Below are 25041 nucleotides of genomic sequence, written 5' to 3'. Positions count from 1 at the left end.
ATATGCATACGACCATTGAAGCCTCCATCTAGACTCCACTGCTCATTCTGTCCTCTGACCTAAACTTAATCTTGCCTTTTCTTGCCCTTCTCTAAGGATTACTCACTCAATATCTTTGTCTACCAAGGCACTCTTATTTCATCACATCACATTTGGCTTTCAGAGCAGCATCTACCCACTGTAACCCAGAGCAAAAAAACTTAGTGTTTTTCTGCCACACGTTTCATTTGACACTAGGTTTTTCATCTTCATTGCCTAGTTCAAAGTCAGGAAAGACCAATGGTGATCTAGAGACAGGAATATTTAACAGCACTGCAGAAATGTGTGACCCTCTAAACAAACGCCCAGATCTGACTGTACCGTCAAAACCTTCACCCCTACAAAAGAAACACACTGGCCATGGCAATGAAGGAGACCTCAGTGCCCATCCCTGCGGCCGAAGGCAGGCAAGAATTCATTGTATTCCTAAGCTTCATGTGCTCCCTGACAATAAATGCACTTGAGCATTTAAACCTACCTGTTCAAGGACAGGCAAGCAACTTTGTAATGGTAGAATGACCTAGCACGTCTTTTTGTCCATTTTCATACTGTCACCCCATAAGATGGTGTTTTTCCTTGTTGAAGAGATACAGAAGTGAGATGAAGAGCATGAATGGACTTTTGAGGTGGGGAGCACATTTAACAGATGGCCTTTAGCACCAACCATCAAATTGAGTTCAAATAATTGCAATTTGAAGGAAAAAGCTGACAGTGACTTGACATGGACTCTTAGATTAATATGCACCATATTTCTTTTGTGCCATATCCTTATTCACTTTGATGTATTATCATTCCCTGCTCCTCTTGATTGCTTTTCAAAAGCAATCTAAATTAATATGAATTGGTAAAGGGTAATTATTCCTATGAATAATTAGTGCATGCTAATAAATGCAAAGTAGGACAAAATACGAAGTTTTACCAGCACTGACAGTTCTCGTTCATGACGCCTGCTCCAGTAAAAGGGCACCTACTGAACACCGACAAAGGAACAGGGAGCATAGCTGCATCCTTACTGCAAGAGTAAGGAGTTACTCTGTACAGCAAAGAACAACAGAAGCATAGCTCCTGCTTTTTGTCTAAAGCATGATATTACCAAAGAATGGCTGGTTTTCTCTTAGCAAAATCCTATAGGAGTCTATATTATTAAAGATACATGATACTACAAAAAGAGGAAGAAGATATTACCAAGAAGAGGAAGACGAAGATACTACCAAGAAAAATAAGACGATATTGCCAACAAGAGGAAGAAGACGGAAGGTTGTACTCATACAGATATTTGTCATTAACTCTCACTGTCCTGCTCCACTGATGGTCACGCAGAGCTCGGTGCCAGCGAGCAGGGCCAGGGCAAGTGGCCAGGAGCAGGAACTGCCACCAAATGTGACACCACAGGCTGTGCTCCACAGCACACCGTTCTATCATCGCACTGTACAGCCAGTCCTGCACATTGCCCCAAGCAAGCATTTAACATTTATAATTTCCATTAAACTTTATTAAACTGAATAGCTTCATACAGCACTATTTAGAGAGACCTCCAGCAGACTAATTGGATTAAAAGGCACACAAGAACAAGAAGAAACATTTAAGTGCCGCCTTAGCAATGGCAGGAAGCGCCACAAGAAAGATCCTGCTTAAAATAAATAGCAGTTCAGAATCCTCTACAAATTGCATTTGCTACCTCCTCAAAGTCACGATGGACGTTCTGGCATCGTGATGGGAAAGACATTACTGAATTGTGTGAAACATTGTAAATCCAGTTGGAGTCCAGCCCACCATTATTTTATTAGTGTGCTTTTTAAGAAGTTTAACATGTAACAATATAATGAATTTAAAAGGGCTACTTTCCCACCTTTTGAAAAAAAGAAAAAAAATTCAAAGCCAGACACACAACCTTCATATTTGCACTGTCTATGCATATCTCCTTGTCAAAGAGAATTATAAACATGGTGCAGTCAAATTAGCAAGAAGCAGGATGGAAAAAAAGATTCAAGTTCATCTATAAGGTTTTTTTTAATCAGACAGTCATTACTAAATTTATTAGAGGCTGAAACACTCTTCCTGTTTCTGTCTCTGTGACCTAGGTATATAAGCACTCCCCCTTCCCCAAATGCTTCCCCCTCAACGCCTAAAACCTAAGATCCAGCACTTACCTTCTCTAAGCTCGAGGTCTCAGAAGCTGCCTGGAGCTTCCACTCACCTATGGGGTTCCAACTTCAAAATCATCTCCTGAAAACACACCTTCTGCTACAAAACTGCAAGTGTGCAAGTTAGCGTCTGGATCTGAGCAGACTGATTTGCACTCACCATTTCAATCACGCTTTAAACCTGCAAGCAGGAAATCAATTTCAGTATGTTTTACATTTGTAATCTGTAGTTACTTCCTTTAGAAAAGAACAAATTATTATCAGTGGCGGGCATAAATACAGCTTTCTGCCACACAGGGAGATCCACCTATAGTCCTACACATGTTTTTAACCAATTTTGTAACATGTTTACTCAGAGATTTATTGCTTCTGTTTTTATTACGTTAAAAGGTATTCTTGGTGGATGGATTTTTTTTTTTTTTAAACAAGCAGGAGTTCTTCTCCGAGCTGCATTAAAGCATTTCACAGCTACTTTCTAACATCATTTTGACCTGTCTCACCTAGAATGGTGAAGCAGGCCAGACAATGCTGATATCCACCCAAGCCAGTACATTGCTTAGGGGGAGAACCAGAGCACCCAGCAGGACACCGCAGCTCCTTCACCAAGGAAACTTCTTGGGCTGTTGTTTTTAAACAATGATCAAATACCAGAGTGGGCTGCCCAGAGGGAGCCACAGCTGCTGTGCAAGTTGCAGAATACCCAAATAGAAGGGCCCGGATGATCCGAGGCATCTGTTCTTACCAGTTCTGGCAGAGCTGGTCATGGCTCAGCCCCAAGGTGGGGAAGCCAAGGTCAGGGCTCAGCGGTGGGGAGGTGGTGCGGTAACCGAGGAGCTGCAGCATCAGGGGGAAATCCACTGTAAATCTTCGGAAGGAGGAAGGCAAAGGGGAAATCAAGCAACCATTTAGACTGACAAGTCTTTGCCGGGAGCACCTCATGGACCTCCAGAATGACCAAACAGCTGAGGCTGGCAGGGACTTCTTGAGACCCTCCAGCAGCCCAGCCCCGCTGCTGAGGGCCATGGCAGCTCAAGCAGGCTGCCCAGCTCTGCGTCCAGTCGGCTGCTTGTGCATCTCCAAGGATGGAGATTTCACAACCCCCTCAGGGCAGCCCACTCTAGTGTTAGATCATCATTTAAAACCAAAAACCCAATCAAACAAAATACCGACACATTTTACTGTATATTTAAGCAGAATTTGTATTTCAACTTCTGCCCACCGCCTCTTGTCCTTTTATTGGATAGCACCGATGAGTCTGGCTTGGTAATCTTCACTCCCTCCCATCAGGTATTTATGTACATGGGTAAGATCCCCCTGAACCTTTTCTTCCCCAGCCTGAACAGTCCCAGCCCTCCCAGCCTCTCCTCATGTGACAGATGCTGCAGTCCCTTGGTCATCTTCATGGCCCTGTGCTGTACTAGCCCTGGTGTGTCCATGTGTCTTGTCCTGGGGAGGCCAGCACTGGACCTGGCACTCCAGATGTGTCTCGCCAGGGCTGAGCAGAGGGGAAGGATCATGATCACCTCCCTCGACCTGCTGGACAAGACCTTAACACAGCCAGGATGCTGTTGGCCTGCCTTCTCACAAGGTGCATTGCTGGCTCGTGCTCAGCCTCTTGTCTACCAGGACCCCCAAGTCCTTCTCTGCAGAGCTGTTTTCCAGCTGGTCGGAAGTTTCATGATTTCTCTGAAGCAATTTTCTCCTTAGAGTCTTGGTGCCTCCCTTGCTGCCCCTTCTACTCAAGCTCAGGCTTAGTCTAAGAGCTGATAGTTTTTCTTTATAACACAATTCCCAGTTGCTGAGGCCAGGCCACACATCACTTATTACGAAGTCATCATAGCACAACAGCCGATGCAGCTAATGAGGCTGCCTTGAACAATATGATAAACACATATGCTGATGAGCCAAGGCACCGCTGCTTTTCCATTTCTGCACCTCTATGAACGATGGGTTGTGAAAGCGTCACCCATCATCCGTCACACTGAGACCTACTCATCAGGTCCAGAAAACGCAATTCACATTTCCCTCTCTCATTCACAGAGCCATAATGGGTATAAAAGGAGATTTATGCCACCTTCTAAATTCTTTGCTAAGCAAAGTAATAACACTTTAGCCCGTGTAACTATTGGGTTTTACAAAGGATGTCTACTTTAGCACATGGCAGTACAGACGTCAATCTGATCTACAGGAGAGTTAAAACAGGTTTAGCTTGGATCCATCGTGTACCTAACGGGTAAAAGTAAAGTATGGTGGAAACACAGCTCCGGTGTCATGGCTTCCTTTCAAGAGGGAAGTTTTGCTCAGCCTGGGAAAGACAGGACTGGAGGAAGACTACAGTAACAGCACGAGTTGTTGTGCGAGGGTGGCTGATCAACCGGTCTTCATAAGCACCGAGGGAAACGCATGAACAAGTCAACGTATTTTTCATAAAATAAAATTTAGTTTAAATACTGGGACGAAAGCAGTCGAATCAGAAACAGTTAACAGACTAACCAGGGAGCATATCAGGTCTCCCATCACTGCAGGTTTTTATCAACAGATTAGATGAGCATCTGTCAAAGACGTCTACGCTGCCAGGAAGATCTAAAGATAGAGAAGACAGACGTTTTTTCAGGGAAATAATACACGGTTTAATAAGCCAACGGATAAATATTAGTTTGAAGGGAGGAGGGCTGAAAAGTCTTTTTGGCTAAGCAGCCTCTTCCACAGAGCCCAGGGACGGTCAAGGCGTTCCCCATCCGCCCCAGCGCGGGGGCGGCCAGACCTGCCGAGGGCGCGGGGGCTCCCGGGTCGGCCTGCCCCACGGAGGGCACGGCTGGCCGCCATGTTGCAGGCCTGCCAGCAGTGAATAACCTGGGGCACTGGCAGGCCGCAAAACTCCCCCTACAAACAGGCGAAAATAAGAGTTATTAGTACAAAAAGGGTATAGCTAATAATATTTTAGTGAAACAAACATGAAACTTCTCCCAAGAGTTGTACACGGCCTCTCAGAAGGAGGGGCAGGGGGGTGTCTCATTCATCTGAGCATACAAAGCAGCAGCCAGAGCTCTCAAAGCCTTTATCATTTTGATGGCCTTGTGCTCGTTCCCTTTTTGGGGAAAAAAAAGAAAAAAAAAAAGATACATAATGGCCTTTAGGGAACTAATTAAGTAAAATATGCTGAAGCTGAGGAAGGCAGCAGGCTAGGGACAGATCAACCAGGGGAGACAAAGTGCATGAAAGAAAACATCTGAGACCCTTACAAATAATCTTATTTTTCTAACAACACTGGTAAAGTAATTTTAAGATCAAAATTGAGATTTATACTTTTATTGAAAGTTTTTTAAATGTAAATTATGAATAAAAATACTATCACTTCAGTGAAAAGGTGGAAGGTTACATATTAATATTTCCCTGAAATTATGTCAGTCTATACATTATGTGACTATATCTTATTAAGGATTAATTCCAAACTCTTGAATTCAGTGAAAAATCTCCCTTTAACTTAGAAGCCTTTGACTCAAACCAACACTGAAACTGAATAAAACAAGGTGGGGAAGTTGTCCAGTCCTGTTTTTTGTCCAAACTAAGCAATGTGCAAATACTGAAGTAAATTTAGCCATAGATTTCATTAATTATAAGCAAATGAACTTTTTTAAAATACATGGGTTTATCCTAAAAATTTTGCTGTAAGTGTTAATGGATTATTTTGTCTCCCTTTCTTGCACCAAAAAATGTCACAAGATTCCTTTACACATAAATTATGTCCCATAAGTTGCCTCCAGCTAGATAACTGCTGGATAAAGAACAGCTGTATTATACAGAGCTACAATTATGTTTTAAGGAAAAGATCATCATCTTGAAAGTCTGATTTTCTATTTGGATTTAAAACTAGTGAGCAAAATCAATCCCCCATGCTAATAACAATGTACAGTCTCAGTCTCCTTTTCAGCATCTCCACATTCCTGGCCTGCTTTAAGGAGACGCACAAGCAGACCCACTTGTTGGCAGAGCTGCGGGGATTCAGCCGAAGCCAATGCACGCTGATCAGCTACCCAGAAACAGGACGTTAGCCAAAATCTTCACAACCACCTTACAGCATTATCCACCCTGCCCACGGGACACAGCCACTTTCAGCACACTGATTCTCGTAAGAGAGAAGGAACAGAAAATACAGCATTATTTTACAGCTGCAATGGCCAGAAGAGCTCAGCCCTGATGCATACTGAAAGCTCATGTAACAAGAGATAATGCGAGTTCTCTTTTCGTATTGCTGTTCTGCTTTCCCTTTGTATTTCCTCCTCCTGCTTTTAGCTGTCTACTGTACTCAGTGGTACGTCCTTATTTGATTGATATTTATAAAGGACCAAAAGAGAGGCTGGGGGACTGCAGAACATATCCCTGCCAACAGACTCCCAGCAAACTGTCACTCTGAACTGTAAGCTACATGTATTTACATTAATCATTTTGTCAAAAAAATGTTTTTCCCCATGAAGCATCGTATCTGCATTTTTCAGCAATAAACTACCGCCTGCTAAACAGAAGGAAGGGGGGGGGGGCGGCGGAAATCAAAGGGCTGTTATTTGTCCCTAATGAATTTCCAAAAATTTCTTATTAAAAATCTGTTAACAGTCCTGCCAGCAACAGGAAACAGGCACTGCTCAAGCATGATGGGGAAACCACGGGTTATAACACAAACACTAGTTTTGGCACGATAGCAGTTACCAATTTCAAAAAGCCCAACACCAAAAGCCCGCATTGACATGATACTAAAGATCTGAGCTAAAACAGAGGGTTCAAAGACGACCATCGTTACTGCTAGCACAGGGCAACGCAGCACAAGAGCAGGCACAGCAGCCGTTCCCGTCCTGCTCCAGCAGCTGCCGCGGGCACGAGCAGCTTCGACCCATTTGGGGAACATCTGTCACCAAAACTGCCGACCCAGCCATTCTGAGCCACAGATTACTGCTGGCCAGCACCACGATGCTCGCGGCTGGGGCAGTTCTCCACCATTTTGGATATACAGCCACTAAGGACTCACGGAGAGACTCTGTGCTGCTTAAAAGCAAGCCAGGGAGCACGGAGTGGACCAGGACCACCGTGCCAGGATCACCATGCCAGGAGAGAGGTCAGTGGCACCACGGGGCTGCGACTGCCAAGCCACCCACCCCACACATGCCACTGCCCGGCCTGGACCACGTTACAGTGAATTTCTGCCACAAAACGATGGCAGGAATGTATTTTCTCAAACAGACCTTTAATTGGCTGAACAGTTGAAGATTATTTTCTTGCACTGACAGACCCAGGCACCAACCCCTGATGAGGAGGATTTGGGTTCAACTCACTGCAGAGCTACCAAATACCCCCTTTGACTCCACACACACGATTTCCACAGCTCATGTCAAGGGACTGGCAGGTACCAGGCACCCCGACAATCTGGTCCACCATCTCAGCCCCTGGAGATAAAATGAAAGTGTCTTATCTCACACTCACATTGCAAGACTAGTTCACCATTACAGAAAATGCTCAGTTACTATGGTGACGGGGAATAGAAAAAAACTTAGATTCATGTAAACACAGGTTTTCATATGCAGATTGCAGTATTCTGTACTTCCAGTTCATACTGATTTATGAATTTTCAGTTATTCAGCCAGCAAAAACTGAGTGATTATTTATAAATATAAAAGTTAAAGTTCATTCCTTGATAAATCGCAAACAAAAATAGGCCTGAATTTATCACATATATTATTCACAATGACTAATTCACTCATCTCCAGTTATATGTTGAAACCTAGTCATGCTAATTTTAATTACTTAATTTAGGGGGCAACTCTTCCCCGTTTACCTTATGATAAATTTGTTTACATACGTATGTCTCTTTTCTACCCTTTGTGGATAACACACATAGTAAACAAGGAATAGATGCTTTTAGTGAATGCTTCTAAAATTCACTATATTCAGCTTTGAACTGCTGGCCTGAGGGTGAAATCAGTAATGATTCATAATGTCTCAGGTCTTCTTTAAGCTGCAACTGGACATTCATAGAAAAATGAAAGTAGTCTGAAACAGTTTTGGCTACCAGTTGTGACGGTTTTTAAGTTCCAATGTCCTGATACCAGCCATCCATTTTTTTCCTTTTTTGAGCCTTTTCAAAATTGGTTTCCAGGAACACACACAGAAATAGGAGTCTCGCACCCCAGACGCCTGCCTACTTCTCTTGCCTATTTTCTACATGAAACCTATCAGGAGACTGCAGCTTCCAAGGAGGAATGTAGTCTCACCTCAATTATCAAATGAGTTTCTGGAAGATTAGGAATCAACCGGACTCTTCCCCAGGTGGCCAGCGCTGCTGGTTCCAGCCGCTGTTGCAACAGCCAAAAGGCACAGAATACACAATAGAGTGGTATCTACCATCGGCCCCTTACAAACAGTTCAGGTTTCTCAGCTTCCCAGCTCTTGCACACACATGTGCATGCTCCTCCGAACACCGGCAGCTACATCTGCACTTCATCCCCATGCATGGCCAACAGCTCACCCACCCGCTCGCGTGGTGCCAGACGCGCCAGGCGTCAGCGCCCAGAGGAGCCGCTCTGCAGCCGCTGCATTAACACCCTGCGCCGTATTGCACGCTCCAAACGTGCCGCGAGGCTCCGCACCAGCTGATGCCGAGATACAGCACTCTAATGTTTTATCGCTATTCGGTTTACATAGGATTTGTTACTTTAAACATTAATTCCCTCTGTCCTACAAAGAACACGTGTGCAAACACACATGCAGTAAGCCATCGTGTGGCTCTGGACAATGCCAGCATGGGAACCCTTCAACAACTCAGCAGCAGCAATAAAGGCCTCATATTATTCTGGCAGTGATACCAGGCAGTCCACAACCAGATGGATGTATTTGTAAATAAGGCAGATCAGTTTTGTCAGGTTGTAATTGGTTTTAGAACAAGCAATTCCCACGATGACAAACAACAATTAAAGAGCACAGTGTGCTACACTGAACGGCTTTTACGAGAGGGACAAAAGCGGAGGAGAGCAATGGAAGTGCTACCCACGATACACAAATGGTTTCATCCTGAGACAGCCCTTATGATGCCACTTAGGAGAACAGGAAAACCCAACAGCACTGTCAGGGTGATTCCAGAAGAAAGTAGAGCTTCTTCCACCTCCTAGATGTCTGCAACTGGAGCCACAGCAAACGCCTTGGCAATCCAGAACCTTTAAAGATCAGCTGTCCTTCCATCTTGGCAAGTCATTTGGATGGCAGGCTTACAAGGAATAGTTAAGCTACTGGGAACCCTGAGAGTCTTCACACAAAGATGCTATTGGGATGAGAAGTTAAGTTCTTTCCAGCGAGCTCTGGACACGTGCAGTCTGGTAAAGACCCCCCCAAAAGCTAAGGAAAAGGTCACTGAAGATTTTTTTCTTTCTTTCAAAGGCATATTGCCACCATGAATTTCTGCAGGCTCAGTAGTTAGTTTCATGGCCATAAATGTCTTTTTTATTGTCATTGTGAGGTACACCATGGACAAGGATACTGCAGCAAACACTCACCAGTGACAACATGACCAGCCTCCACATACAATTCTTGGCACACTGACGAGCCTACACAGGGTAGCCAGGGTTCGCACCTGGCTCTCACGCACAGTCGCAGGACTCCTGAGGAGAAGATCTGTGATTACTCCCATGACCAACCTCTACAAGAGCATGCTATGGCTGATAAACAAGGGTCCCATCTCACCACGTTCAAACCAAAGAGCCAGTTCTGCTAGTGTGCCTCATCTTTAATACACTGCCTTACAGCCTCAAAACACTACCCCTCTTCATGAAATCTCTCAGGTGTCACCCACTCCTCAAATGAGACGGCATCATTAACCTCATTCCCCAGGTGAAGCAGCTTTGGTGCAAAGAAGCCTCACCACTCAAAGCCACAGCAGCACTCTCAAGCCTGGCACAGGAGTCAGGAGCACAGACCTGGGTCCCTGTTGTGCCCTCCAACATCAAGGAGATACCCCAGGCACGCCCACTGCTCCCCACACTTCCACGGCAGCCAGAGGGATGATGTGTTTGGATGCAGTGAGACGCACAGCTAGCTGGACACGTTACCTTCGATCTAGAGTAAAAGAGGGCATTTGCCACGAGCCGTCAGAGCCCTGGTGGTATATCTTCTGAGGTGACTGGGAGCACATTTGGGTCTGGAAATGGAAAATGGCAAACAAACATTTGTATCTATCTATCAGTGCGAAGTAGTTTCCAAGAAAGTTTCTTGAATATTTTTTTTTAAATCCCCAATGAAAGTTTAATTCTGAAGAAGTTATTCTCTGGTTTTGTGACCTGCAAAATTATCTCCTTCCGCCTCGGGAGAGGTACGCCATCTGCTATACGTTCCTCTCCCATCTGACACACATTCAAAAAGCGTTTGTAAAGCAGCAGGGAACTACATCAACAGCACAATCCATGAGATGTATGAGAACATGCCGTATGATTAGGAGGAGAGACAAACAACGTGCATTTCTTTTTTCCTCTTCTTCCCACTCACCCTTAGTTTTGAGCTGACCTCTTACATGAAACAGATTATTGTTATTCCAACAGTATCTCAAACTGCCATCACACAAGAACAATGACTACATGAGTACTCTTTTTGTTATGATATTACTTTCAGGGGTTTATAATATGACATTTTCACTTACAGCACGTTTGCTTATTATTTCTTTAGGGATTTTATCAAGAGTAGGTCAAGAGCATAGAAGCACTGCGCAGGAAAAACTGCTTTTAAAAATGTGAATCACTCAGAATACCATCACGCAAGGATGTTAACAGAAACAAAAAATGCTTTGGAAGAACCTGCTGCTGAGAGCCTGCTTACCAACTCACTCGATATACTCCAAGTTAAAACTGGTTCAACACTGCTATTTATTTTTGTTCAGTTTTTGCCACACCTCCTAAGGTTTTTCTTGTACTACCTGAAAAATACAATTACAGTGGAGATCCCGATTTCCAGTTTCATTTATTACAACAGTAGAATTCTCATTCACTTTAGTAGTAAAAAAGAATAGAGCAATACAAAAGTCCCTACAAAACACTGGCTGTATTTAGTGGAAAGTAGAATAAAGAATGGTTAAAGGAAAATCTGGCAAAATAAAAGGTTGCAGAGTTTCTGTATATGACTGTTACAGTCATTTCAAAGAGCTCCGACTGGGGTGTCAATGGTCTTACAGTTTCCTCTGGGTGCAACACAGAACGTACACAGATCTTCACACCTTCACAGTGCACTTACAAGCAGTTTGCTGCAGAATGACCTATACAGTAAGTCTGTCTTCTCCATCTCTCTCTGGCTGAGGTACACACACAGTCCTAGCCACAAAACACCGTTCAGTTCCCCTAAGGTGTGAAACAAACTGGTTTCCGTCGCAGAGTAAAGCTACCTGGCCCAAATCATCAGTACTTCTGTACAATACTCACATTTTCCTACCCATAATGGATGTAAGCGCAGATGACAGCGCTTGCTCTCTCCTGGAGCTGCAGTGCATCCCTAAAATGTGAAGTTATGCATTACTTGCACCGTGGTGGTGAAGATCCACCTATTTCTGCACCACAGACAGAGGAACACTTCGTCCTGCCCTGAGGAGCCGGCAACCTCACTTGAAAACAGGAAGCGGCAGTTGAGTCGAGCAAACAGGCAAGAGGCGGTCAGGGACCTCAGCGTGACTTATCGCCACAGATCAGCCGATCAGACGGTTTTCTAGACCTCACAAAACAACCAAGCTTCAAGGAGATGGTTAGAGGAGAATCACACACACTACCCAATTGCTGCAGCAGCACAGAAGACATCCGACCGAAGCAAACGGCCGGTGCACAGGCAGTTTCTGGTCCTCATGCAACACACAGAGTTCAAGGACCTGACTTCTGTTCCTGCTCCTAACTACCGCCCTCTTGCCCAAGTCTCCGTGCCTCTGCATCTCCCCGTCAGCTGAACAGACAGAACACTCCTGCCTGCCTCGCGGAAGCGCTGGGAAAATAAAATCATTAATACTCTTAAACATTTTGAAACTATTACATGGGTATTTACAGAAATGCCAGTGTTATTTAACCCAGTGGCCTCTCTCAGAGCATTGCTTTGATGCTGCAGGGGAAACTATAATGTATCCAGCCAATTGGGTAATGCTCTACACGGGGATAGAAATTGTTTTCTGATCTCTCTAGCAATCACATTCCACCCTGAGCATGATATTTGATTGTGCTGACCTCAGCATGCTTAACTGTACATAATATTGACTGTAAAAGTACTCAGCTCTTTTGAAAATATGCCCATCTCCAAAAAGAAACAATCATTAGGCAACACTGCAAAATAAAAACACACCACGATAGTCTGGCCTATACTTGGTAGAGTTTAACCCTATTGAGCAGCAACGTACAAATAACTTCCCAGTAAGCAATTAGCACCCTCTTGTACACTACATTACTGCTGAAGTACTCAAAGTGACAACCAATAAGGTCTTTTACCTACAGGTAGAGACTTAGCAAAGGAGGAGCCCGTTTTAGAGGGGTAGATGCAGACAGGTTCAGTCACTGTGGTATGAAAAGCAAGGTGAAGGATTCACTGTGACTCTTTTCTAACCTTGCAACGTACATTGCACGATCCCTCATACAGGCAGGGATTTTGGCACATGACCTCAAGGGCATGAAGGATCACATGCCAAAGTTGATTGGAGATATCTCACCCATTCAAGAGGACTTGCTTCAAACCCACAGCGCCATATTTGACAGCAGCCAAGACATATTTTCAAACAAAACTCTCCATCTTTTGGCCAGAGCAAGACTTTTCCATCCCTTAACAGTCATTTAGGGCATACTGTCCCTGCAGAGGAGTTAGCACATCCTCCCAAATAACAGAGAGGAGAAAACAGCTGCCTACAATAACATTTTCTTAGAAGGTCCGATACATCTTCATCAACTAGCAGCGTATCTCCTTCCAGAGGAGGTCACTGCTGGTAAGTGGGCCACAGCATCCTTCCACAGACGCCGTTGAACAGACATCCCCACCCGGCTTACAAGGTCCGGAGACACAACTCCACAATGACCATGGTCACATGCTGCAACATCAGCATAAATCTGGAGTAACTAATCAGCTTCTGAGGGCAAACAAGAACAGAAGATGGGGAGTTTAAGAAAAAGCTAAATATACTCTCTGCTCTTGGCAGGATAATCTTGCAGACAGTACTTCTTCCTTCACTAACTGACCAGCTAAACACAGTGTCTTTTAATACTATCATACAGCTTTAGTGTATCACTTCCCATTACGAGCACAAAGCAGTTTGCAAGAAGGTCAACAGCACTGTTCCCATCTTCTCCTGAGCTACAGCCCTCTGTTTCACACCGCATTCCCACTCCAGGGCTACCTTCCTCAATAGGACTCATTCGCATGAGGCTTCGCCTTCTGATCATCACTGTCTAGCAATGCAACTCCAATCTTCAAGCTCTCTTGCAGCTTTAATCCTGCTACGCTGCCAATACTGTAAAATGACAGCTGGATTTTTTCCTCTCCAGATCAGATAAAAGACTATCTTTAAAATTTCAAACATTAACAAGCTGTCTTGAATGAAACATAATTTAGGCTCTTCCCAAATACCAATTAACCTTTTTTCACACAGAGAAAAATCTTGAATTCTCTCTAGAGTCTTTGCCAACACAAAAGCTTTAGACTGCTACACCAGCAGTTTGATCTCTAGTTCTTATTCTTTTATGAGTTCTTCTGTAATCTCAATGATTGAATTACAGCGTCATCACAGAGTTAAATTTCCCTTAAGTAAAAAAAAAAAAAAGGGGGGGGGGGGGAGATATTTAAATGGACTTCTTCCCAAAAACCAGTCCATTTAAAGCCATTAGGTCACTAACGTTGGACAGCAAGTCCTACCTATTGCAGTAGGACCTTATCTGAGCCAGAAGCTTTAAACATCACCACCAATATAAAAAGTAACTCATTGCTGTGAGTTCCCGCAGATCTCAGCTGCTGGCAGACTGTAAGCTTACACAGACAGAAGCTTTTCTGAAAAGTCAGTCTGGGTATGTCAGCTTTCACCATACAGTAAGGCAGAATTCTAGTCACCCTGGGCGGGAGGGAAGCATTTTCATTCCATAGCAAGGGTTTTTATTCCCATGAAACAATTATTGATTAATCAGTGCATTTGACAGAGAGAAAAATATTGCGCACACACAAGGCCAGCAACCTAAAATTATCTAATTAGTGATCTTGAGCTAAGAAATCTGTTCTTCAGGTCATCTCTAAACAAGCGGTTCTAAGTAGCAGAACATCACCTCAGGCTCTAGCCACACCACAGAATAGCCTCAAGACCACGAATAACTCTTCAAACAAACGAAGCTAACCAATACTACAACATCTAAAAGAAAACAAATCTTTGGGGCTCTTCCATGGTGAAGGGGAAGCCACTGTTTCATGAATTCCATGACAGGGACTTCAGCTGTGGTCCTCCAACGTGTGATACTGTTGCACAAAGTTGGACCTCAGAGATGAAGCTGGTCCGACAGATGGAGAAAGTGGAAAACAGGGCTCCCTTTTCCCGTATTGGGAATCATTAAAGCCAGACCTCTATCTCCTGATCTCTGGTCATTTACACGGTTTTGTATCCTGTTTTCTTTTTAAATACTTACTCTTACAATACAAACAAGATAGTAAAACAACACTGGGTCTCACCTAATCACTACAGTTAGCTTTGCTATCTAGATAATAACCAAAGCAAGAGCCATGGAGAAAATCCTCGCCCTAGAAAGCTGTAGCCCGGAGCGCTCCCAAGAGCAGCAGGATTAGCAGCCACCCAAAGAGCTGCATCCCCTCTTCTCTATTTGTTTTACAGTCAGGGCACTGAGGCTCAGAGGCCAGGAGGGACAGAGCTAAAAAATCTCAGATGGAGCAACCTCCTGTCCTCTCTCATCTGTCTGACACAGACAAAAGCAAGAAACTGTAGACAATTTAACTCTATAGTCATTCTAACAGAAAATTACTGAGCTTTCCTGCACACCTGCCATTGCTACAAGACAGAGCAATATTTTATAGAGCTACTTTGAGAAGCAAGATGCATTAGAGTGCAATTCCTTGCCACATATATGACTGTTCCTCCCGAAGGCCTAGGTGAAAAAGGAAAGTAAAACCTTTTTTTTTTTCCTGCTCTTCAAAGCTATTCTTCAACTCCAAAGGAAAGAAGAGTGATAGACACTAATGCAAATTCTTTTCTGAAGCTGTTGGACACAGAGAGGCTGCGTAGTTTTCCCAAACTCTCCTGATTCCAGACTAACAGCCTGCAGCACCAAACCTCCCCCAAATGTCAGCTTGCCTTCAGCAGTCAGGAAAGGACATCAGTGAAGCTAACAGACACAGTTTTGCCATTCTGGGAGGCACATTGTTTTAAGGCAGCTCAACAGCACAAGATGCATAAGCAAGAGAATCTCGCAGCCATAGCTTTCTTCCAGTTTCCAGCTCCCTCCTCGCCCTGATCCCTCCCAGGCTACGGGTTCCCAAACTGGGGAACTCACGCCAGTACAGACACATCTCTCCACAGCCAAGTCCAAACAAACACATGAGCACCAGCCAAGAGGCACCGCTGTCGCTCCCCTCTGACGAGGCTGCGCCCACAGAGCTAAATCTGGGGACCCACCTTCTGGAAGAGCCTAGGACAGAAGCACCAATTTCCTCACAGGAATTATAACACCACACTTTTTTACATATCTTTGTTTTTAAAACAAAGGGGGAGATTTAAAAATAAAGAGGATGATTTAACACAAAGGGGATGATTTAAAACCTCTCCCTCCCTGCCATGGTCGGGATCCTAACAGCTGCCTCCTCATTCATGAGCAATGACAACACTGGGATAAATAACAAGGCTGTATATTCCCCAGCCTGGCATGCGAGGGCTGCTGTGCTGTTGACGGTGCCGTTTTTCACATGAACTCTAAAACCAGGCTGCTGACCGCTCACGGTCATTAAACGATCCCACAGCACTCTGGCAGTGAGAAGCACATCAGCCCTATCACACCGACTCGATCCCAGACCAGGGACTCACACTGCAACTACGTAAACTCCCTCAGTAATTTTAGTTCGATACTCCGCTTCCTCTCCTGAAACTGTGTGTTGCAATCGCCGTTCAGCAGCTGCCTCTTCCCAAACCACTGCAGCTGTCTTCCAGAAGTGAGAAAAGGGACACCGAAATAAGTAATCTTGGGCCAGTTTTTCAGAGAAAAGCTTATGAATCAGGCTCTTGGAGACGTGAACAGCATAAAGTGCATCCAACAACTGCAGGCACAAAGCGGGAGCACTGGGTGAAGACGGGAAGCCCTAAGGAGGTCATCAATGACAGGTACAAACCATTATTACCAGTTGCTGCATGGGTTCATGCTGTTTCTGTGTCCTCCCTTGCTGCTATGATACGTACCAATAAAATACACAGAGGTGGGGCACACACCACACAATAGTTATTAGTAAGAAATATTCATCTTTTTTAAAGAGGAAGGTTTGCTGGCAGCTCAGCAAAAGCAAAAGGATTAAATCAACATTCAGGATTAAATAGCCACCTAGGTTGTAAGAAAGGGGAGGTTAATTCATGCCAGTTTTGCTGGAGAGCAGCATGAGGGACACGACTGCACAGGCCGCTGCGCCCCTCTCCAGCCCCGAGCCTGAGGCCAGGCGTTACCTGCTGGAACCGCTCCGACACCGGCCGCCTGTCAGGAGTACGAATGCCTCTGAAGTCTGTAAAGGCATTTCAGAAGGTGATTGCTGTTGCTGCCGTGGGTGGTAGCTTGACAAACAGCTACTGAAACAAAGCCAAATTCAGGCAAGAGAAAATATAAGAGCTCGAGGGGGAGGGCTTCCCCCACCTTCAATGGGCCAGCAGAAGGGGAGAGTAAATCCTGCTCCTGACAGGTGCTGAAACTGTGCACACAGAATGTAAAATATTACACCTTGCAGAGGCTTATAAATATCTGTTAAGCACCTGAAGCGCATTTGGTGCTGCACTCTTACAGCCCTTAAAACTCTTCACCTGGAACCAGAACTAGCTACGGGCCATGAATAACTGTTGTAAGAGGTTTTTACCGTTATCAGGAAGAAGGGTAGCTTGGTAGCTTGCTGCACCCAGGTACCTGCCAGCTATCAGAAAATAGCTAGGCTTACAAGGATCAAAATACCCCTCTTTTCTATTGAAACGCAGCCGTTGGCTCTCAGCAGAGCCTCAGACCTCAGCTCCTGCACACCACCAGACACCTTCCTGAGGAAAGCCACGACCTCTGGGCTGGACGCATCGTCCAGCGCCTCTGACCACAGCTGCTGCCAGGTGGCACACGGGTAGCGGAGAGGCTGCAGGCCCCGCGCATCATGCACGCAAGTCGGAGGAGCTGCAGAGGACGCAGGGACCCGCCCGGGGCAGGCTGCTTTGGTGCTCCTCCTGGTCCCCACAGGAGGCCCCGAGTCCAGGACGGGAGTTCAGGGACGCAAAGTAGGCCTCCAAAGTGGAGCAAAGCCCAAAGGAGGCCTCTTCACCACTGTGCACTTCCAAACACAGATGGATTTCATTTTTTTAACGCATTGGAAGAAAGTCACCTTAATGAAAGAAATCTGAACCAAAGTCTGACCGCCAGGCCCACAGCCTCCCCATGGGAAGCGCAGGCTCTGCCCCAGGACATCAGCTGCAGGAACAGCCGTTGGGTTCTGTTTTAGACAGATGCTCCCATGGGAACACGAGGGTTTAAGAAGCATGGCTGCTAAATACAACTTCTGCCCTGTTGTGGGGGTCAGACCACACTGATGAGCTTTAACCCAGAGCTTCAGCTTTCCGCTCCCTCACCACGCAGCAGGAGAAGCACAGCCTCCCACACCCACAATCTGGCTGCCTAAGTACACCACAAGGTGCCGGGAGATGAAGCCCAGCAGAAGTCGAGGACCTGGACTCAGCAGAAGCAAGTCCTGCAAAAGGTTTGTGGCTTGTCCCTTGGCCGCGCTCTTTGCTGGCTTCTCCATCTTTAGAAGGAAAGCAATGCTTTCCTGCTTATCCTGCCAGAGGCACCTCCACTCTGCTGTGTTTGCTTAAACAGCTTCAGCTGGTGCCAAAGAGCTGTGTCTTATGATGAAAAAACACTTTAGTGATGTCACCTGTCTTTTTTTTAAGTATCACCCCACATTCTGCTAGAAGGCCAGCACACACAGCACACAGGCTTTCAGGCCCCCACCCAGCTCCCCATCTAAATGGGGCCACGCACCTAGAGAGTTTTTGGGTTTAGCAATGTCTTGAGAAGAAACAGCAGCCACGGTGCCTTGGCACACTCCACTTCTACTGTCTGCACCAGCGCCGCGAAGCCAACCGTCCGGCCCTGGCGAGGCAGCGCCCGGTGCCGTACCCGCGCCCCTGCCCCGGCGGGCACGCAGAGCTGGCGGCGAGAGCGTTGGACCACGTACCGGCTGCATCTGACCCAGAGCAAGGGCCCAAGCACACATGTACACACATTTCTGACCAGTTACCGCGAGCTGGTGGCTCCTTCTCCCCTCTGACTGCAGAGGAGGCCCGAATCCAAGGCATTTTAGGAAGGTCCATCCTACTAGCAACTATACGGAGCCACTGACAGTCGGTCACATGCAGGAGCCCCTCCACCAAAGCGCTCAGGATTTTACCTCTGCAGAAAACACCTCTGATAGATTCAATTTGTTTCCACTGGAGGCTGCCAATTAATCTTTATTATGAATCACATATATACTTCTCTGCTATTCTCCACACATGGCCCTCCCAGTCCCTACACAAGGAGGTCTCATGTAAAACCCATCCGCCAGGACCACGCTATCAGACCCCACTGAGGAAACACAAAGGATAAGTGGAAGATAACAAACAAATCTATATGGGAATCAACCAAATAAGGAGCAATGCTGAGCAGTTGTTCTGAAGTCTCACAGTAGAAACTAGATCAGATTCATCAGGATCAGCTATCTGTTGCAGATGACCCCACCGAAGCTGACGGAGCTATGCCAGGGCATGCCAGCTGGCCCTCAGGTCACACTTCCCCACATTTTGTTAAGCGAGACAATTAAGCCAATGGAAATTTTGTATCCGCTTCTGTGATTAATATTTAGCAGTTTCTTACCAGCCCACCCAAAGGGATGGAACTGTCTTCTCTTTTGCAAAGAACCATTTTATTAAATGGGCTGTCAAGCTTCAAGCCTCGATTCCTCCTCCAACTGGGAACGAAGCTTCCCTCCTGAGCAAGCCATAATCCCAGAAAATAATTTGGTATGGGAATTTTCCCAAAATTTTCTGAGCAAAGTGGAAAGAGAGCAATAGGTAGGAAATGAGAATAGACATAAAAGAAAGTATGCAGCTACTGCAATAGAAAAAGTAAAATGAAGGTAACAAGCAATGATAAGTTAACCTAAGCTGCAGTTCTCCTATGAAAATGGTAAAAAACACATTGCTTTTCTTTGGCCCCAGGTTTGCAAGCCTTTTTAATGTTTTTATATGCTAATCCATCAAAAGGCTGGTTCTATTATCAATTTACACAGCAACTAAGAGTCCTAGAAGTGCAAGAAATCATCCCTTTACCACTATGCAGCCAGATGCACCATTTAAAGACTACCGTCTTTAGGATCACCAGGGATGCTTTTCATGTGCCAGCCATATGACAGAAGAAGATGCTATCGATTCACAGCAGTCTTCCTGCCAACAATAACCAAATAGATCATACAATGACCTGAATTTTGCCGGGGTTAAAGAAAAGCTTCAGGAAACAATACGAAATTAAACAGCCAATCAACACAATGACGAATTTTCTACAAGATTTACAATGCTGTATCATAGACAGTTGCATCTACATAATTAAAACTGTTTAGTTTTGCTGCATTAAAGCAACAAATCATGCATTTGACAGTAATGAGGAAAAGACATTTATTTATCTTTCTGGCCAGATAGACCAATTAAAACTGTACGTCTGGAAACACCCACTTTAAATTGTGCATCTAAGGATCTACCGTATTGTATATTCCGCAAGTAGCTTTAACGTGGCAGTTGTAAATATGCAGCCATATCTTTATTGGCATTTATTTTTAACGCAACCATTCCTGTCTGCAAATCTAAGACAGACAAATAAGAAAACCTGCCTCCTAAAAAGTATCATTGATATTTTCTTTCTGGTGCCATCAAGCAAGCATCTGCTGCCAATCCTGGGGCCAGCTCTCTGCTCCTGACAGCTGAAGAAGGATGCAGATCAGCTGCAGAAGGAAAGGACGGACCCACAGCGCAACAACTGACAGGAGAGACCACACCACGGGAAGGCGCCTGTCAGCGGTGAGAGTGGTCCCCATGCACAGGCAGATGGCAAACACTGCGGAGAGCTGCAAGGACAGCCAGCCTGCAGCAGCCGCAGACAGCAACGATTAGGTATTTCCACTCCTAAAAACAGAGCGGCACCGACCCAAAGCCTCAGGCACCCTGCATCACTACCAACACCGTGTAACCGTGCCCCAGCTATCGGCCCCGCCAGCCCTCTCTGCAGCATCCAGCAAGAGTGCTTGCAGCAGACGGCACTCACGCAGACCCCCGCACACACGCAGGCACACATCCTGCACACACCCTCTATCTTTTCAAAGCATTTTCAGGACGACTCCTTCCCACCATGAGAAAAACAGACACAATTCTCCAGGGAGGGAAAGAAGATACAGAGCCATTATGGCTGATAAATCACCCCTGTGCACAAAGATTATTCACCAGTTAAATTCTACTTACGCCAATCATGCTCCCCACACAAAGTGTGGGCTCATCGATTTTTTTTAACTGAGGCTGCAGCACCCTGGAGCACAGGAGGTCGGGGCAGGGCTCGGCTCCCGCGCTGCAGTTATTGACAGGCTGTCCCCGAACCATTCAGGGACTTTACTTCCCAACAGCCTGAGCAAGAGGGCTTTCAGCAAAACTTTCCTAAAAATCAGTCTAAGCAACATTTTTTTTTTCCCCACTATGTTATTCCCAGTTGTCTGTCAGGCTCCTCTAGTAATACTTGGGCAACTGAGGTTTTTTATCCACTTCAGACACTGCTAGATGGTTATTGCCTTGCAAGAGCCCCAGGCACTGGCTTCCACCTTCCAGGCTGCACTGGCAGATCACCCTGGCCAGCACGCTGACGATTTCCAATCCTCTTTTAAATGCATTTTAAACGCACCTCTGCTGTGAATTACTTTCACTTCCACCCATGCCAATGAATTCCCTGGAGTTCACATGCAGGGTTTTCCACCTTTCTCCCTGTTACGTTCTTGACCATGCCATGGGGACCACCACTGAGATGTGTTCAGATTTCAGCCCCATCCTCCATAACAAAACATCACTTCTTCAAATTTTGATCTTTTATCATCTTCATATGTCAGCTCTTCCATGCAAACATTTTGTTTGTTAGTCTCCCTTGCCGCCGCTCCCCCTTTTCTTTCTCCCTATTTCTTTTCCATTTTAGTCTTTCTTTGGAGATTTGGGTATCTGACTTCAGCAGGGTAGCAGGGGTTTGGGTATGAATAGAATAACGACTAAATCCCTGAAGGAAATAAACAGGGTATCTGGGATAATGAGGTGGCCTAGATGAAATCCCTAAGTCGAGCCAAGAGAGATCAGGCCTTGCAAAAGGGGAGCAGGAGTGGAGGTGGGTGTTTATGGTCACTGTCACAGCCTCAAAAGAACATTTAGATGACGACAAACCCTCCCCCATGTCGGGTTTTGCCGACACCGACGACACACAGACCTGTTGCATTTGCACATGCGGTACACGACTGATCAAAGAAAAAGCCCCATTCCCTCCGCAGAGCATCCTTGGCAGCCGGTCCTCCTCAGGTCCCTACTAACGTCATGACCAACCACTGACTTTCCATTAAACCTTTCTGCCCAGTTACACTTTCTTCCACTGCTCCTATTTAATGATGAAGCACGGGCTACAACGGACCTCTGCACCGATTCCTCTGGAGTCAGATGTTTATCCTCCTCCGACAGTTTAACAACGTGGGAAGGTCAGAGCCGCCCTGGTCCCCACAGGAAGGTGACAGCAAGGGTGACAGCTGTCAGGACACAGCCGCGAGCACTGGAGCCCCTTCACCTCACCAAGGTCACCTCAAGACCACCTTAGTCCTGTGAGGGACCTGACGTGTCTCAGGGATGGAGCTGCCACCACCTCGAAGGCAGCAGGCAGGCAACACACGCAGACCTTGGGGTCTGGCTCTTCCCACCTCGCCCCAGCTTCAGGAGCAGTTAAACCCTGACCATGTCCGAATTAACCTTTATTCGGATTAAAATACAGACCAAGTACCCTAAATCAGAAAATGGACATTTCTGGAGGTATAGTGAGGCACAGAATAGTATCAAGGAAGTGATTACCAGCCCATCAGCAAACTCTGCCTGCGTTACAGCTGCCCAGGAAAGCGGCCCAAAACATTATCGCTGTGGTGCAATAAAACACCCTTACACATAACTCCAGCGTTAACTGTCTAACATATGGAAACCATGAGGCTACAGAAGTCGGGCCAAGAATGATCATGGCAAATGAGTCTTCCAGTTACAAACAACAACAAGAAAAAAATACTGGAGATGTCTGCAGCGAAGCTTTTGGAACAGATCAGACCCAGTCCTGCCTCCAGCTACCCCTCTGCAGCCCCAAGCACCCGAGAACAGGAACCTGGCCCAGGACATCTTCAAGAACACGGAAACGTGGGACAGTCTCTATGAATAAATGCAAATCCCCTCCCGTAAAACAGAACAATACCACAGGCTAAAAGAATATTTCATCTGCTTAACTGCAGGGTGCAATAACATCAATTTGCCCAAATTACACACAAGCAGAAAGGTAATTGGCACTGAGCAGAGCATGTTGTGACTGTTACATCACTCTTCAAAGCCAACTACAAAAGACTGAAATGCAAGAAAGTAAACAATGGCACGAAATCAACAGACAGCCCCTTCCCCAAAATCCTTCCATCTGGCATTGCACTGCAGCATTTAAGCAGCTACTTTTTCAAAGCGGTGTATGTGCAGATAAGACATCACTCAGCTGAGCTCAAGATCCAACACGCTAAGTGACCTCCAGAGAAAACAGAAAATCTGTTTAGTTTGCACATTCACGGGTTAGTTTGCAGAAAAGCAACTTTATATTTTTAATTAACTCTGTCTTAACCAGAGACTTAAGCATAACAAAATGGTGAACACATACCTATATAAAACAACCAACCAAAGGGAGACCGGAGCCAATTTTATATAATAGCAGGGGGACTTGAAGGGGGCAACTTAATGAGAAGGCATTAAGTAAGGCAATTAAGTATCCTCAAGCTGAAAGTGGGAAAAGGAATTGTCATCAACTAACAGAATTAGGAGCTGTTGCAATAAAGAGTAGATTTATAAACTGAAGTTATCCAAAAATATCAGTTAATAGTTTGCTACTGATACTAAAAATCCTATTTTTGTAACAGAGAGATGGCTACACAGACTAATTTTTTCTGTCTGACCGTACACACTCTAACACACTCAGTCTTTCTCCAGACTGCAGACACTTGTGATGTTTCAGAGGGTAGCAACTTTTCCACAAGAAGTCTAACTGTAATAAAAATTAATCTGGAGCCTGATAGTTGATGCTTAGTGGTCTCCACAGACATAACCTTTAATTATATTCTTCTCTAATATTCAGAAATAAAGCGGTCTGCTTCAAAGGTCTTCATCCTGCAATACTGGGACTTGCATAATAACGATTACGTCCCTTGAAATCGCTGGGCCTGATGCACGGCAAAGTTCCTTACATAAGACCTGCAAGATCAATGTGCTTCCTCGCCAGGCAGGCCCTGATCAGAGCTCAAAAACACTGAAATAAAAGAGATTTTCCCTCCAGCTACCGTTGCCAAAACGCGGGAGCCTCAGCTCACCGGCGCAGGCAGGCAGCCCTCCTCAGCTCCACACGAAGCCCAGGCGGGCTCAGGTCACAGCCGCGCACCTCCTCCCCTTAGAAGGGAGGGCTTTTTTGGGTTCGTTTTCTAACAATTAGCAATTACAGCCAGTCCGCACGCCAAGTTTCGCGCGGCACCGGCAGCGCCCGGCGGGGAGGGCCGGGGCTGCCGCGGCCGGTACCTCCGCCGGGGTCCCGGGGCCGCTCCCCGCCCGCCGGGACCGCAGCGCCCGCCGAGGAGGCGCGGGGAAGGGAAGGCGGGGGAGGCAGCGGAGCTCCCCCCGGCGCCTTCCCCTCCCCGCGCCTCCTCGGCGGGCGCGGGCTCCCGCAGGCCGGCCCCCGCCCGCCCCAGACCCCACCCCGCCCCGCACACAAAGGCGGGCACCGCAGCCCGTGGCGCGGCCCCGCTCCGCACCTTTGACTTGCGCCTCGTAGTCGGCGATGATCTCTTTGTCCTTCTTGAACTTGCCCTGCGATGACATCTTGCGGGAGGGCGCGGGCTCCGCCGGGACACCCGCTCCGCTCCGCTCCGCACCGCACCGCACCGCCGCCGCCTCACCCGGCCGCGGCCCAGCCGCCGCCCGCGGCTGCCTTCATCGGCGGCACCGCGCAGCGCCCGGACCTCGGCGGGAGCCGCAGCGCCACCGGCCTCAGGAGCCGAGCCCAGCCGAGCCGAGCCGAGCCCAGCCGAGGCGGGGCCCTGGCGCCGCTCCCGCGCTCAGGTTGCGCGCGGGGCGGGCGGGGCCGCCGTGAGGGCGGGGCGGGGCGGGGCGGGCGTCCTCGCGCCCCTTCTCCTCCTCCTCCGCCGCCACCCGCGGAAGGGGCCGGGGCGGCCGCGCCCCCGGCGGGGTCCGGGCCCTGCGGGGGGGCGGCCCCGCGGTCCGCGGCCCGGGGGGGCGGCGGGGGCTCGTGTGGGCCGGGGGGACGCCGAA

The 25041-nt window shown here is 46.7% G+C and overlaps 1 protein-coding gene across 4 annotated transcripts in view; it reads right to left on the bottom strand.

Annotated features, from left to right (window-relative positions):
* SRGAP3 (SLIT-ROBO Rho GTPase activating protein 3) overlaps window positions 1–24768 on the bottom strand; it is a 128360-nt gene extending 103592 nt beyond the window's left edge. For 2 of the 4 annotated variants that reach the window (XM_075158566.1, XM_075158570.1), the window contains exon 1: window positions 24525–24768. In XM_075158566.1, the coding sequence (XP_075014667.1) occupies window positions 24525–24591 (67 nt within the window). In that variant the 5' untranslated portion in view covers window positions 24592–24768. Of the gene's footprint in view, window positions 1–2189; window positions 2386–24524 lie in introns of those variants that run through there. The other 2 variants (XM_075158569.1, XM_075158568.1) reach the window with 2 other exon arrangements.
* Between the last annotated feature and the right edge of the window lie 273 nt (window positions 24769–25041).

Source organism: Calonectris borealis, chromosome 10, assembly GCF_964195595.1.
Source record: "Calonectris borealis chromosome 10, bCalBor7.hap1.2, whole genome shotgun sequence".
NCBI classification, from domain to species: domain Eukaryota; kingdom Metazoa; phylum Chordata; class Aves; order Procellariiformes; family Procellariidae; genus Calonectris; species Calonectris borealis.
Note: the sequence above shows the minus strand (reverse complement) of the source record. Positions and strands in the feature narration are given on the sequence as shown.